Source organism: Mobula hypostoma, chromosome 28, assembly GCF_963921235.1.
Source record: "Mobula hypostoma chromosome 28, sMobHyp1.1, whole genome shotgun sequence".
NCBI classification, from domain to species: domain Eukaryota; kingdom Metazoa; phylum Chordata; class Chondrichthyes; order Myliobatiformes; family Myliobatidae; genus Mobula; species Mobula hypostoma.
In genome coordinates, this window is record NC_086124.1 from 34649725 (window position 1) to 34663940 (window position 14216).

General features: G+C 56.6%; 1 protein-coding gene across 2 annotated transcripts in view; it reads right to left on the reverse strand.

The window, feature by feature from the left end:
• The window catches only part of prpf31 (PRP31 pre-mRNA processing factor 31 homolog (yeast)), a 48478-nt gene that overhangs the window by 16837 nt on the left and 17425 nt on the right, over positions 1 to 14216 (reverse strand). Inside the window, exons 2-4 of one of the 2 annotated variants that reach the window (XM_063034871.1) lie at positions 9219 to 9512; positions 2531 to 2750; positions 850 to 1033 (exon numbers count right to left, since the gene is read on the reverse strand). In XM_063034871.1, coding sequence (XP_062890941.1) covers positions 850 to 1026 — 177 coding nt within the window. In that variant the 5' untranslated portion in view covers positions 1027 to 1033; positions 2531 to 2750; positions 9219 to 9512. The remainder of the gene's footprint in view (positions 1 to 849; positions 1034 to 2530; positions 2751 to 9218; positions 9513 to 14216) is intronic. The other variant, XM_063034872.1, reaches the window with a different exon arrangement.

The following is a 14216-nucleotide window of genomic DNA, read 5'->3' on the forward strand; positions in this document are numbered from 1 at the left end:
AAACCACTTCTGTGGAAAACTTTGCCAAGAATAGTCATGGTAATGGAAAGGGCATGATCAGAAACATTATACGACACGGCCATAATGAACAAATGATAGAAATTCACAGCATTGGAAATTTTATATCGTCTCATTCAGGCCTGAAGATTTAAACGCAGTGGAGGATTTATTACGGGGGGGGGTGTCACTGTGCTTGGCGGGTGAGACTCATGGCTGTGAAACAATTTCAGGTTCTGGAACCTTCTCTGTGGAGGTTGTAGTTGACTCTGGGACTTCAGGAAGTGGTTCTGACAGCTCTGGACACTTTTTCTCTTTAACAATCGACTCTGCACTCCTCAACCAATCTCCAGATGACATCAGGTGCAAACGCCATGACAGCACGTGACAGACTGAACAAGCGATGTCTTGTGGAGAGGGAGCAACACCCACAAATGCTGGAGGAGCTCAGCAGGCCGGCGTCTATGCCAGAGTGAACAGTCGACATTTCCAGCTGGGGCTCTTCATCAAGACTGGCCCGAAATGTTGACTGTACTCTTTTCCACAGATGCTACCTGACCTGCCGAGTTCCTCCAGCATCTCGTGTGTGTTGCTCCAGATTTCCAGCATCTTATAGAATATAGGCTTTGGGAAGAGCTAACAGAGGTTTATAAGTTAAGAGAGGCAGACAGTAACTGTTTCCCCAAGGTGAGAATGTCTAACACCAGAGGGCATGCATTTAAGGTGAGGGGGAGCATTCAAAGGAGATGTGAAAGGCAAGATTTTTTCATGGAGGGAGTTGATGATGCTTGGACAGAGGAAGTTCCATGTCAGTGGGCCAAAGGTCCTCTCGCAGACCGGGCCACCACCCACCAGCTTGCTGTCCCGCAGCTTAGCGATGCTCTTGATGGAGTCGGCATCTGCCTCGGGCATCTCCTCCTCCAGCACCTCGACAGCCACACCATCCTCCTCCTCGTCGACGTACGTCTCCTCCGCATCCTCACCCGCCGCCTCTTCCAAGTCTGCCAGCAGCTCGTCTGCCAGCGACATCGCGCCTCTGTTGCCAGAAACAGGTTCACGGAGAACATCCAGTCACTGTCTAGAAACTGAAAGTGGGGGGCAGGGGAGAGGGGGCTCACGGGGCCAGCGGGGGGCAGGGGAAAGGGGGCTCACGGGGCCAGCCGACGCCAGGGGAGAGGGGGCTCACGGGGCCAGCCGACGCCAGGGGAGAGGGGGCTCACGGGGCCAGCCGACGCCAGGGGAGAGGGGGCTCACGGGGCCAGCGGAGAGGGGGCTCACGGGGCCAGCCAACGCCAGGGGAGAGGGGGCTCACGGGGCCAGCGGGGGGCAGGGGAGAGGGGGCTCACGGGGCCAGCGGGGGGCAGGGGAGAGGGGGCTCACGGGGCCAGCGGGGGGCAGGGGAGAGGGGGCTCACGGGGCCAGCCGATGGCAGGGGAGAGGGGGCTCACGGGGCCAGCGGGGGGCAGGGGAGAGGGGGCTCACGGGGCCAGCCGATGGCAGGGGAGAGGGGGCTCACGGGGCCAGCGGGGGGCAGGGGAGAGGGGGCTCACGGGGCCAGCCGACGCCAGGGGAGAGGGGGCTCACGGGGCCAGCGGGGGGCAGGGGAGAGGGGGCTCACGGGGCCAGCGGGGGGCAGGGGAGAGGGGGCTCACGGGGCCAGCGGGGGGCAGGGGAGAGGGGGCTCACGGGGCCAGCCGATGGCAGGGGAGAGGGGGCTCACGGGGCCAGCCGATGGCAGGGGAGAGGGGGCTCACGGGGCCAGCCGATGGCAGGGGAGAGGGGGCTCACGGGGCCAGCCGATGGCAGGGGAGAGGGGGCTCACGGGGCCAGCGGGGGGCAGGGGAGAGGGGGCTCACGGGGCCAGCCGATGGCAGGGGAGAGGGGGCTCACGGGGCCAGCGGGGGGCAGGGGAGAGGGGGCTCACGGGGCCAGCCGATGGCAGGGGAGAGGGGGCTCACGGGGCCAGCGGGGGGCAGGGGAGAGGGGGCTCACGGGGCCAGCGGGGGGCAGGGGAGAGGGGGCTCACGGGGCCAGCCAACGCCAGGGGAGAGGGGGCTCACGGGGCCAACCAATGGGAGGGAAGGGGGGGTTCACGGGGCCAACCAATGGGAGGGAAGAGGGGGTTCACGGGGCCAACCAATGGGAGGGAAGAGGGGGTTCACGGGGCCAACCAATGGGAGGGAAGGGGGGGTTCACGGGGCCAACCAATGGGAGGGAAGGGGGGGTTCACGGGGCCAACCAATGGGAGGGAAGGGGGGGTTCACGGGGCCAACCAATGGGAGGGAAGGGGGGGTTCACGGGGCCAACCAATGGGAGGGAAGGGGGGGTTCACGGGGCCAACCAATGGGAGGGAAGGGGGGGTTCACGGGGCCAACCAATGAGGGGAAACAAGAGCGACTAAATAGGCCGAGCAATGTGGGGAAAGGGGGTAAGAAGACAGGCCAATGGGGAAGTAGGTGCGAGAAAAGGCAGCCAACCAGTGGGGAGCACCGGGCCCGAGCCCCCGCCACCGCCGCTCCTCACGCCCACTCACCGACGATCCGCACCAAAACGTCTCTCCGGTTCCGCGCGCACTAATGACGTCCGCCGTTCGTCTCGCTCATCTAAGTGACGTCTTTAGCGCAGAGGCGACCAACGGCACTCCCCCGGACCCGCAGCCCTGACGGTGTCATTGGACAAGACAGATGCCAAACATAACCCGTTCCAGTCTCTGATTGGTTCGCCTTTCTCGCCGCTGTCGTGGGACTGTGCTACTGCAATTGGCAATTGGCAAAGTCAATTGGAAGCCCGCCTGTCGGTCAGACGGTGGGTGCCTGTCATCCAATGAAAGGCATCGAAACACCCAATGAGGAGGCAGTGGGAGGAAAGGGGCGGGGACAGGGGGGTATGGGGGAGGGTAAGGGGAGGGGGAAAGGGGAGGGGGAGAGGGTAAGGGGGAGGGTAAGGGGGAGGGTAAGGGGGAGGGGGAAAGGGGGAAAGGGGGAGGGGGAAAGGGGGAGGGGGAAAGGGGGAGGGGGAAGGGGGAGGGGGAAAGGGGGAAAGGGGGAGGGGGAAAGGGGGAGGGAAAGGGGGAGGGGGAAAGGGGGAAAGGGGGAGGGGGAAAGGGGGAGGGGGAAAGGGGAGGGGGAAGGGGGAGGGGGAAGGGGAGGGGGAGGGTAAGGGGAGGGGGAAAGGGGAGGGTAAGGGGGAGGGTAAGGGGGAGGGAAAGGGGGAGGGGGAAAGGGGGAAAGGGGGAAAGGGGGAGGGGGAAAGGGGGAAAGGGGGAGGGTAAGGGGAGGGGGAAAGGGGAGGGTAAGGGGGAGGGAAAGGGGGAGGGGGAAAGGGGGAAAGGGGGAGGGGGAAAGGGGGAGGGGGAAAGGGGGAAAGGGGGAGGGTAAGGGGGAGGGAAAGAGGGAGGGTAAGGGGGAGGGGGAAAGGGGGAGGGGGAAAGGGAAGGTAAGGGGGAGGGAAAGGGGGAGGGTAAGGGGGAAAGGGGAGGGGGTAAGGGGGAAGGGGAGGGGGAGGGGGAGGGGAAAGGGAGGGGGGAAAGGGAGAGGGGGAAGGGGAGGGGGAAGGGGAAGGGGGAGGGGGAAGGGGGAGGGGGTAGGGGAGGGGAAAGGGGAAGGGGAAGGGGAGGGGAAAGGGGGAGGGGAAAGGGGGAAGGGGAGGGGAAAGGGGGAAGGGGAGGGGAAAGGGGAGGGGAAAGGGGGAGGGGGAAAGGGGGAGGGGAAAGGGGGAAGGGGAGGGGAAAGGGGAGGGGAAAGGGGGAGGAGAAAGGAGGGAGGGGAGGGGAAAGGGGGCCCTCCCCCATTCTCCCCATTCCCCCTGACTCTCCCTCATTCTCCCCATTCCCCCTGACCCTCCCTCATTCTCCCCATTCCCCCTGACCCTCCCTCATTCTCTCCATTCCCCTGACCCTCCCTCATTCCCTCCTTTCCCCCTGACCCTCCCTCATTCCCTCTATTCCCCCTGACCCTCCCTCATTCTCTCCATTCCCCCCGACCCTCCCACATTCCCTCCATTCCTACTGACTCTGCCTCATTCCCTCCATTCTCCCTGACCCTCCCTCATTCCCTCCATTCCGCCCTGAACATTCTCTCCATTCCCCTTACTCTCCCTCATTCCCTCCATTCTGCCTGACCCTCCCTCATTCCCTCCATTCCCCCCGACCCTCCCTCATTCCCTCCATCCCCCAAACCCTCCTTCATTCCCCCGACCCTCCCACATTCCCTCCATTCCCCCCCACCCTCCCACATTCCCTCAATTCCCCCGACCCTCCCTCATTCCCTCCATTCTCCCTGACCCTCCCTCATTCCCTGCATTCCCCCCTGACCTTCCCTCATTGCCTCCATTCCCCTTGACCCTCCCTCATTCACTCATTCCCCTGACCCTCCCTCGTTCCCTCCTTTCCCCCTGACCCTCCCTCATTCCCTCTATTCCCCCAACCCTCCCTCATTCTCTCCATTCCCCCGACCCTCCCACATTCCCTCCATTCCTACTGACTCTGCCTCATTCCCTCCATTCTCCCTGACCCTCCCTCATTCCCTCCATTCCCCCCAACCCTCCCTCATTCCCTCCATTCCTACTGACTCTGCCTCATTCCCTCCATTCCCACTGACTCTCCCTCATTCCCTCCAACCCCCAAACCCTCCCTGATTCCCCCGACCCTCCCACATTCCCTTCATTCCCCCCACCCTCCCACATTCCTTCAATTCCCCCAACCCTCCCTCATTCCCTCCATTCTCCCTGACCCTCCCTCATTCCCTGCATTCCCCCCGACCTTCCCTCATTGCCTCCATTCCCCTTGACCCTCCCTCATTCACTCATTCCCCCTGACCCTCCCTCATTCCCTCCATTCCTCCTGATGTTCCCTCATTCCCTCCATCCCCCAAACCCTCCCTCATTCCCCCGACCCTCCCACATTCCCTCCATTCCCCCCACCCTCCCACGTTCCCTCAATTCCCCCAACCCTCCCTCATTCCCTCCATTCTCCCTGACCCTCCCTCATTCCCTGCATTCCCCCCTGACCTTCCCTCATTGCCTCCATTCCCCTTGACCCTCCCTCATTCACTCATTCCCCCTGACCCTCCCTCATTCCCTCCATTCCCCCTGATGCCCCCTCATTCCCTCCATTCCCCCTGACCCTCCCTCATTCCCTCCATTCCCCCCAACCCTCCCTCATTCCCTCCATTCCTACTGACTCTGCCTCATTCCCTCCATTCCCACTGACTCTCCCTCATTCCCTCCAACCCCCAAACCCTCCCTGATTCCCCCGACCCTCCCACATTCCCTTCATTCCCCCCACCCTCCCACATTCCTTCAATTCCCCCAACCCTCCCTCATTCCCTCCATTCCCCCTGACCCTCCCTCATTCCCTGCATTCCCCCCGACCTTCCCTCATTGCCTCCATTCCCCTTGACCCTCCCTCATTCACTCATTCCCCCTGACCCTCCCTCATTCCCTCCATTCCTCCTGATGTTCCCTCATTCCCTCCATCCCCCAAACCCTCCCTCATTCCCCCGACCCTCCCACATTCCCTCCATTCCCCCCACCCTCCCACGTTCCCTCAATTCCCCCAACCCTCCCTCATTCCCTCCATTCTCCCTGACCCTCCCTCATTCCCTGCATTCCCCCCTGACCTTCCCTCATTGCCTCCATTCCCCTTGACCCTCCCTCATTCACTCATTCCCCCTGACCCTCCCTCATTCCCTCCATTCCCCCTGATGCCCCCTCATTCCCTCCATTCCCCCTGACCCTCCCACATTCCCTCCATTCTCCCTGACTCTCCCTCATTCCATCCTTTCCCCGACCCTCCCTCATTCCCTCCATTCCCCCAACCCTCCCTCATTCCCTCAATTCCCCCTGACCCTCCCTCATTCCCTCCATTCCCCCTGACCTTCCCTCATTGCCTCCATTCCCCTTGACCCTCCCTCATTCCCTCATTCCCCGACCCTCCCTCATTCCCTCCATTCCCCCTGATGCTCCCTCATTGCCCCCATTCCGCCTAACCCTCCCTCATTCCCTCCATCCCCCAACCCTCCCTCATTCCCTCCATTCCCCCTGACCCTCCCTCATTCCCTCTCACCCTCCCTCATTCCCGCCATTCACCCGACCCTCCCTGATTCACTCATTCCCCCTGACCCTCCCTCATTCCCTTCATTCCCCCGACCCTCCCTCATTCCCTCTATTCCCCCGACCCTCCCTCACTCCCTCCATTCTCCCTGACCTTCCCCCATTTCCTCCATTCCCCCTGACCCTTCCTCACTCTCTCATTCCCCTTGACCTTCCCTCATTCCCCGACCTTCCCTCATTCCCTCCATTCTCCCTGACACTCCCTCATTCCCTGCATTCCCCCTGACCCTCCCTCATTCCCTCAATTCCCCCTGATCCTCCCTCATTCCCTCCATCCCCCAAACCCTCCCTCATTCCCCCGACCCTCCCACATTCCCTCCATTCCCCCCCACCCTCCCACGTTCCCTCAATTCCCCCAACCCTCCCTCATTCCCTCCATTCTCCCTGACCCTCCCTCATTCCCTGCATTCCCCCCTGACCTTCCCTCATTGCGTCCATTCCCCTTGACCCTCCCTCATTCACTCATTCCCCCTGACCCTCCCTCATTCCCTCCATTCCCCCTGATGCCCCCTCATTCCCTCCATTCCCCCTGACCCTCCCACATTCCCTCCATTCTCCCTGACTCTCCCTCATTCCATCCTTTCCCCGACCCTCCCTCATTCCCTCCATTCCCCCAACCCTCCCTCATTCCCTCAATTCCCCCTGACCCTCCCTCATTCCCTCCATTCCCCCTGACCTTCCCTCATTGCCTCCATTCCCCTTGACCCTCCCTCATTCCCTCATTCCCCGACCCTCCCTCATTCCCTCCATTCCCCCTGATGCTCCCTCATTGCCCCCATTCCGCCTAACCCTCCCTCATTCCCTCCATCCCCCAACCCTCCCTCATTCCCTCCATTCCCCCTGACCCTCCCTCATTCCCTCTCACCCTCCCTCATTCCCGCCATTCACCCGACCCTCCCTGATTCACTCATTCCCCCTGACCCTCCCTCATTCCCTTCATTCCCCCGACCCTCCCTCATTCCCTCTATTCCCCCGACCCTCCCTCACTCCCTCCATTCTCCCTGACCTTCCCCCATTTCCTCCATTCCCCCTGACCCTTCCTCACTCTCTCATTCCCCTTGACCTTCCCTCATTCCCCGACCTTCCCTCATTCCCTCCATTCTCCCTGACACTCCCTCATTCCCTGCATTCCCCCTGACCCTCCCTCATTCCCTCAATTCCCCCTGATCCTCCCTCATTCCCTCAATTCCCCCGACCCTCCTTCATTCCCTCCATTCCCCTGACCCTCCTCATTCCCTCCATTCCTCCGACCCACCATCATTCCCCCTGACCCTCCCTCATTCCCTCCATTACCCCTGACCATCCCCATTACCTCCTTTCCCCCTGACCTTCCCCATTTCCTCCATTCCCCCTGACCCTTCCTCACTCTCTCATTCTCCCTGACCCTCCCTCATTCCCTCCATTCCCCCTGATGCCCCCTCATTGCCCCCATTCCGCCTAACCCTCCCTCATTCCCTCCATCCCCCAACCCTCCCTCATTCCCTCCATTCCCCCCGACCCTCCCTCATTCCCTCTCACCCTCCCTCATTCCCGCCATTCACCCGACCCTCCCTGATTCACTCATTCCCCCTGACCCTCCCTCATTCCCTTCATTCCCCCAACCCTCCCTCATTCCCTCTATTCCCCCGACCCTCCCTCACTCCCTCCATTCTCCCTGACCTTCCCCCATTTCCTCCATTCCCCCTGACCCTTCCTCACTCTCTCATTCCCCTTGACCTTCCCTCATTCCCTGACCTTCCCTCATTCCCTCCATTCTCCCTGACACTCCCTCATTCCCTGCATTCCCCCTGACCCTCCCTCATTCCTTCAATTCCCCCTGATCCTCCCTCATTCCCTCTATTCCCCTGACCCTCCCTCACTCCCTCCATTCTCCCTGACCTTCCCCCATTTCCTCCATTCCCCCTGACCCTTCCTCACTCTCTCATTCCCCTTGACCTTCCCTCATCCCCCGACCTTCCCTCATTCCCTCCATTCTCCCTGACACTCCCTCATTCCCTGCATTCCCCCTGACCCTCCCTCATTCCCTCAATTCCCCCGACCCTCCTTCATTCCCTCCATTCCCCTGACCCTCCTCATTCCCTCCATTCCTCCGACCCACCATCATTCCCCGTGACCCTCCCTCATTCCCTCCATTACCCCTGACCATCCCCATTACCTCCTTTCCCCCTGACCTTCCCCATTTCCTCCATTCCCCCTGACCCTTCCTCACTCTCTCATTCCCCCTGACCCTCCCTCATTCCCTCCATTGCCCCTGACCCCTCATTCTTTCCATTCCCCCTGACAGTCCCTCATTCCCTCCATTCCCCTGACTCTCCCTCATTCCCTCCATTGCCCCTGACCTTCCCTCATTCTTTCCATTCCCCCTGACAGTCCCTCATTCCCTCCATTCCCCTGACCCTCCCCATTCCCTCAATTCCCCCGACCCTCCTTCATTCCCTCCATTCCCCTGACCCTCCTCATTCCCTCCATTCCCCCGACCCACCATCATTCCCCCTGACCCTCCCTCATTCCCTCCATTGCCCCTGACCTTCCCTCATTCTTTCCATTCCGCCTGCTGCTCCCTCATTCCCTCCATTCCCCTGACTCTCCCTCATTCCCTCTATTCCCCTGATCCTCCCTCATTCTCTCCATTCCCCCTGACCCTCCGTCTTCCCTCCATTCCCCCGGCACTCCCTCATTCCATCCATTTCCCTGACTCTCCCTCATTCCCTCCATTCCCCCTGACCCTCCCTCAATCCCTCATTACCCCTGACCCTCCCTCATTCTCTGATTATGCTAATACCCCACCTCCCCCTCGTACCCCATCCGTTATTTATTTATTTATATACACAGATTCTTTTTCTCTCTCTCCTTTTTCTCCCTCTGTCCCCCCTTGCCCATCCTCTGGGTTTTTACCCCCTCCCCCTGTCTTTCTCCCCGGACCTCCTGTCCCATGATCCTCTCATATCCCTTTTGCCTATCACCTGTCCAACTCTTGGCTCCATCCCTCCCCCTCCTGTCTTCTCCTATCATTTTGGATCTCCCCCTCCCTCTCCCACTTTCAAATCTCTTACTAGCTCTTCCTTCAGTTAGTCCTGACGAAGGGTCTCGACCCGAAACGTCGACTGTACCTCTTCCTACAGATGCTGCCTGGCCTGCTGCGTTCACCAGCAACTTTCATGTGTGTTGCTTGAAATTCCAGCATCTGCAGATTTCCTCGTGTTTGAGTTCTTTTATCAGTAGGTCTTTTGCTGTGTCTGGGTCGAGGGAGGGGGTTGGGTGGGCCCCAGAGTACACACATCTCCCATAGTATCGCTCCCTCCTCCAGGACTGGTAACGTCGGGGAGAGTGTGGGCCTGGGTCGTAAACTCCTGATTATCCGTATTTGTCAAACCCCTGACAGCTCACAGAAAGATGTTTCCGAGCTGGAGAGAGGGCAGAGGAAATTTACGAGGATGTTGCCGGGACTCACGGGACTGAGTAATGGAGAGAGGTTGGGATTTATTCTTTGGAACATAGGGGTGACCTTACGGGGGTGTATAAAACCTATGGGGGGGGGAGGGAGCTGCCTCTCCCTCTCGCTACACACAGGGCACAGACTGGGTGAATGTGCACAGTCTTTTCCCCCAGGGCTGGGCAATCAAGAACCAAAGGGCACAGGTTTAAGGTGAGAGGGGAGAGAGATTTAATAGGGACCTGAGGGGTACCTTTTTCACCCAGAGGGTGGTCCGTCTGTGGGAACGAGCTGCCAGAGGAAGTGGTTGAGGCTGGAACACTCGTCGTCAGGTCACATCTGGAATTTCCAGTTGGTGGATGCTTTCCCCCGCGCCACTCTGACGCGTTGCTGGCAGGTTACAGCAGCGGTTTGCTGAGTTTAAAGAGATCACCAGCTCTTGCAGTGGGTGACCAGGATGTCGAAGTGCCTTGTCGTGTTCTTAGCGCTTCACCAACGCCTGCTGGCCTGCCTCCTTCACCGTCGGACCATTAATCAGTCTCCTCCGCTCAATCTGTCAGGGCCAGACTTCACACACCGGGATAGACAGATCCCCTCCCTCACCAAGGATCGAAGACCCGTCGGCTACCATCACCTGGTTTGGCCCGTCTGCTGAGACGGTTTACCGGGGTGTGGCCGCTGTGCGTGCTACAGCTACTTGGAGCCTCAGGTGAGAGCTGAGCGCCAGGTGGACGAGCTGCCCTGAAAAATGGCACGGCAGGCCCCCTCCACCACCAGAGGTGCTGCCCCTCCCTAGACACCCCATACACCCCGCAGGTACATTAACAACATTTAAAAGCCACTTGGACAGGACAGGGGCTCCCAACCTGGGTTCCAACCATGGCATAATAAAGGTTGTGGGCCCCTGGTTTAGAGAGAAAAGAGCCAAATCTGGGCAAGGTAGGGATCTGGGTCAGCACTGACCGGTTGGGCTGAAGGGGCTGTTTCTGTGCTGAGGATTTTAAGGTCAATCCAGCCCCCACCAGTCAGAATTCTGTGTGGCTTTTTGTGATGATGTTGGTGGCTCAGGCAGTCAGGTCGTGCAGATCACCACCTTCTAGTAATGTTTAATGTCGGCTGTCAGTCCAACGTAAGGTGCTTCACCACCACCTCCTGAACTGGGGTTGGAGCAAGCAGACCCATTTTAATATCCACCCCCTCAAAAACACCTCAAATATTATTTATAAAGTCTAATGCTTTCAGAAAGTCACATAACGCACTTCTTGATAAACTTGGGAACTTGGCTCCCCTTGTAAAGTCAGATGTAACAGTCCATAGCCTCCACATTCAGGATGAGGGGCAACACCTTGTATTCCGCCTTGGTAACTTCCAACCCGATGGCATGAACATCGATTTCTCCAACTTCCGTTAATTCCCACCCCCTCTCCTTCACCATTTCCCTCTTTCACTTTATCTCCTTAGCAGTCCATCACCTCACCTCGATTTGCTGCCCTTCCCCTTCCCTTTTCTCATGGTCCCCATCAGATCTCCACTTCTCCACCCTTTATCTTTCACCAATCAACTTCCCAGCTCTTGACTTCAGCTTTCCCTCCTGGTGTACTTCTTCCTCCGCTCCCCACAGCTTCTGACTCTGACTTCTCATCTTGATGAAGGGTCTTGGCCCAAAAAGTCGACTGGTTACTCTTTTCCATAGAGTTCCTCAGCAGCATTGTGTGTGTGTAGCCTGGGAGTTACTCTGATTCAGACTGAATTTCAAATCCCACATACAGGAAGTGAGCAGAGCAGCATTTCTACACTTTAGAAACATTGCCAAGGTACTGTAATGATACTGACAAACATAGAAACATAGAAAATAGGTGCAGGAGTAGGCCATTCGGCCCTTCGAGCCTGCACTGCCATTCAGTATGATCATGGCTGATCATCCAACTCAGAACCCTGTACCAGCCTTCCCTCCATACCCCCTGATCCCCGTAGCCACAAGGGCCATATCTAACTCCCTCTTAAATATAGCCAATGAACTGGCCTCAACTGTTTCCTGTGGCAGAGAATTCCACAGATTCACCACTCTCTGTGTGAAGAAATTTTTCCTCATCTCGGTCGTAAAAGGCTTCCCCTTTATCCTCAAACTGTGACCCCTCGTTCTGGACTTCCCCAACATTGGAACAACCTTCCTGCAAAAAACAAATTCACTCCTTTATATCGAATACAGTAGATTACTGCAAAGCACTGTTTTTACTTCAAAGTAATCTATTCCTCCAGGAGGACCACACCCTTGTGTTGGTTTGATGTGTCTCAATGACCCGGAGAGCTACGTTGGCTGGCGTCAGGCCTTTATGCTTTAGCTCTTGGCCGGGTCACCCGTGCCAAAATCCACCAGTCCTCCAGGTTCGGGGGATCAGCTCAAGGCTAACAATCCTGACTGGTAAAACAAAACTGTTAAGGAAACAGCATCGAAGCATCCTTCTCCATCTGAGTGCGACGGTATTCCTGAGTCTTCATGACTGACGGAAGTGAAAACTGAGAAGAAGCTGCTGACACGATGAAGGAAGCCCTGATCACTGGCAGATCTCGGAAACCTTCATTGTTGCCCTAAACGCCAGCACCATGACAGGCAGTAATGAAAGCAATCTATTGATGAACTTATTCCGAATGCCTCTGCTGGACTTTTACTGAAACCAGGATGAGGGAGCATGCCACTCCCATCCTAACTACTCTGCGTTGTAACGTTTGGAATTGAATTCAAAGCTCTCACTTGTTTATAAAGCTCTCAATGGCTTGGGAACATCACAGGATTACTTTTGTTTTATAACTCTGCTCGAGCTCTCAGGTCGTCTTCCGCCAGTCTCTTAACTTAAACTATCTCCCTCAAAAGATAATTGGCAGCTCAGGTTTTTAGAACTACGCTCCTAAACTGTCGAATTCAATACCTGAAACTAGAAGGAATGCAGGCAGAGAATTCCACAGATTCACCACTCTCTGGGAAAAGCAGTTCCTCCTCATATCCGTCCTAAATCCACTTCCCCAAATCTTGAGGCTGTGCCCCCAATTCAAGACTCACCTATCAGTGGAAACAACTTTCCTGCCTCTATCTTATCTAACTCTTTCATAAGTTTATACATTTCAATAAGATCTCTCATTCTTCTGAATTCCAGTGAGTACAGTCCTAGTCGACTCAATCTCTCCTCATCTCCGGAATCAACCTGGTGAATCTCCTCTGCACCATCTCCAAAGCCAGTATATCCTTCCTCAAGTAAGGAGACCAGAATTGCATGCAGTACTCCAGGTGCGGCCTCACCAGTACCCTGTACAGTTGCAGCATAACCTCCCTGCCCTTAACTTCAATCCCTCTAGCAATGAAGGCCAACATCCCATTTACCTTCTTGATAGCCCGCTGTATCTGCAAACCAAATTCCTGTGATTCATGTACAAGCACTCCCAAGTCCCTTTGCACAGCAACATGCTGCAATCTTTTACCATTTAACAAATAATCTGCTCTTCCATTTTTCCTTTCAAAGTGGATGACCTCACATTTACCAACATTGTACTCCATCTGCCAAACCCTTGCCCACTCACTTAACCTATCTATATCTCTCTGCAGACTCTCCCTGTCCTCTGCACAATTTGCTTTTCCACTCAATTTAGTATCATCAGCAAACTTAAATACACTACCCTCAGCCCCCTCTTCCAGATCGTTGATGTATATCGACAACAGTTGTGGGCCCAGCACCGACCGTGTGGCACTCCGCCCACCACTGATCGTCAGCCAGAGTAACCCATGTATCCCAACTCTCTGCTCTCTATCCGTTAACCAATTCTCTATCCGTGTACTGAAAGGACAGGCAGGAAGGCATACACAGCGGTGTGGCACTGGGGTAAGAGATGGAATTACATCTTTAGAAAGAGGTGACATATGGCCAGAGAATGTCGAGTCTTTGTGGGTGAAGTTAAGAAACTGCAAGGGTAAAAAAAAGTACATTATGGAGAATCATATATAGTCCTCCAAATAGAAGCCAAGATGTGGGGTTGAGATTGCAAAGGGAGCTGGAAAGGGCATGTAATAACGGTAATGTCACAATTGTAATGAGGGACATTACAATAATCCCCTTACATTGATGCAAGGAGATTGGGAAAATCAGGTTGGTGTTGGAGCGCAAAAGAGGGAATTTGTTGAATGCCTACGAGATGGCTTTACAGAGCAGCTTGTGTTTGAGCCTACTCAGGGAAAGGCCATCTTAGATTGGGTGCTGTGTAATAACCCAGATCATATCAGGGAATTTAATGTAGAGGAACCCTAGGAGACAGTGATGATAATATGATTGAATTCATACTGCATTTCCAGAGGGAGAAGCACAAGTCACATGTATCTGTACCGCAATGGAATAAAGGGAATTACAGGGGCACGAGAGAGGAGCTTGCCCAGGTGGATTGGAGGAGGATACTGGCGGGGATGACGGCAGAGCAGAGATGGCTGAAGTTTCCGGGAATAGTTCACAAGGCACAGGATAGATTTGTCCCACAGAAGTTGTTCTCAAATGGCAGGAATAGGCAACCATGGCTAACAAAGGAAGTTTGCGACTGCATAAAAGTCAGGGAAATATAAGGTAGCAAAAATGAGAGGGAAATTGGATGATTGGGAAAATCCAACGAAAGGCTACTAAAAAAGCCATAAGAAGGG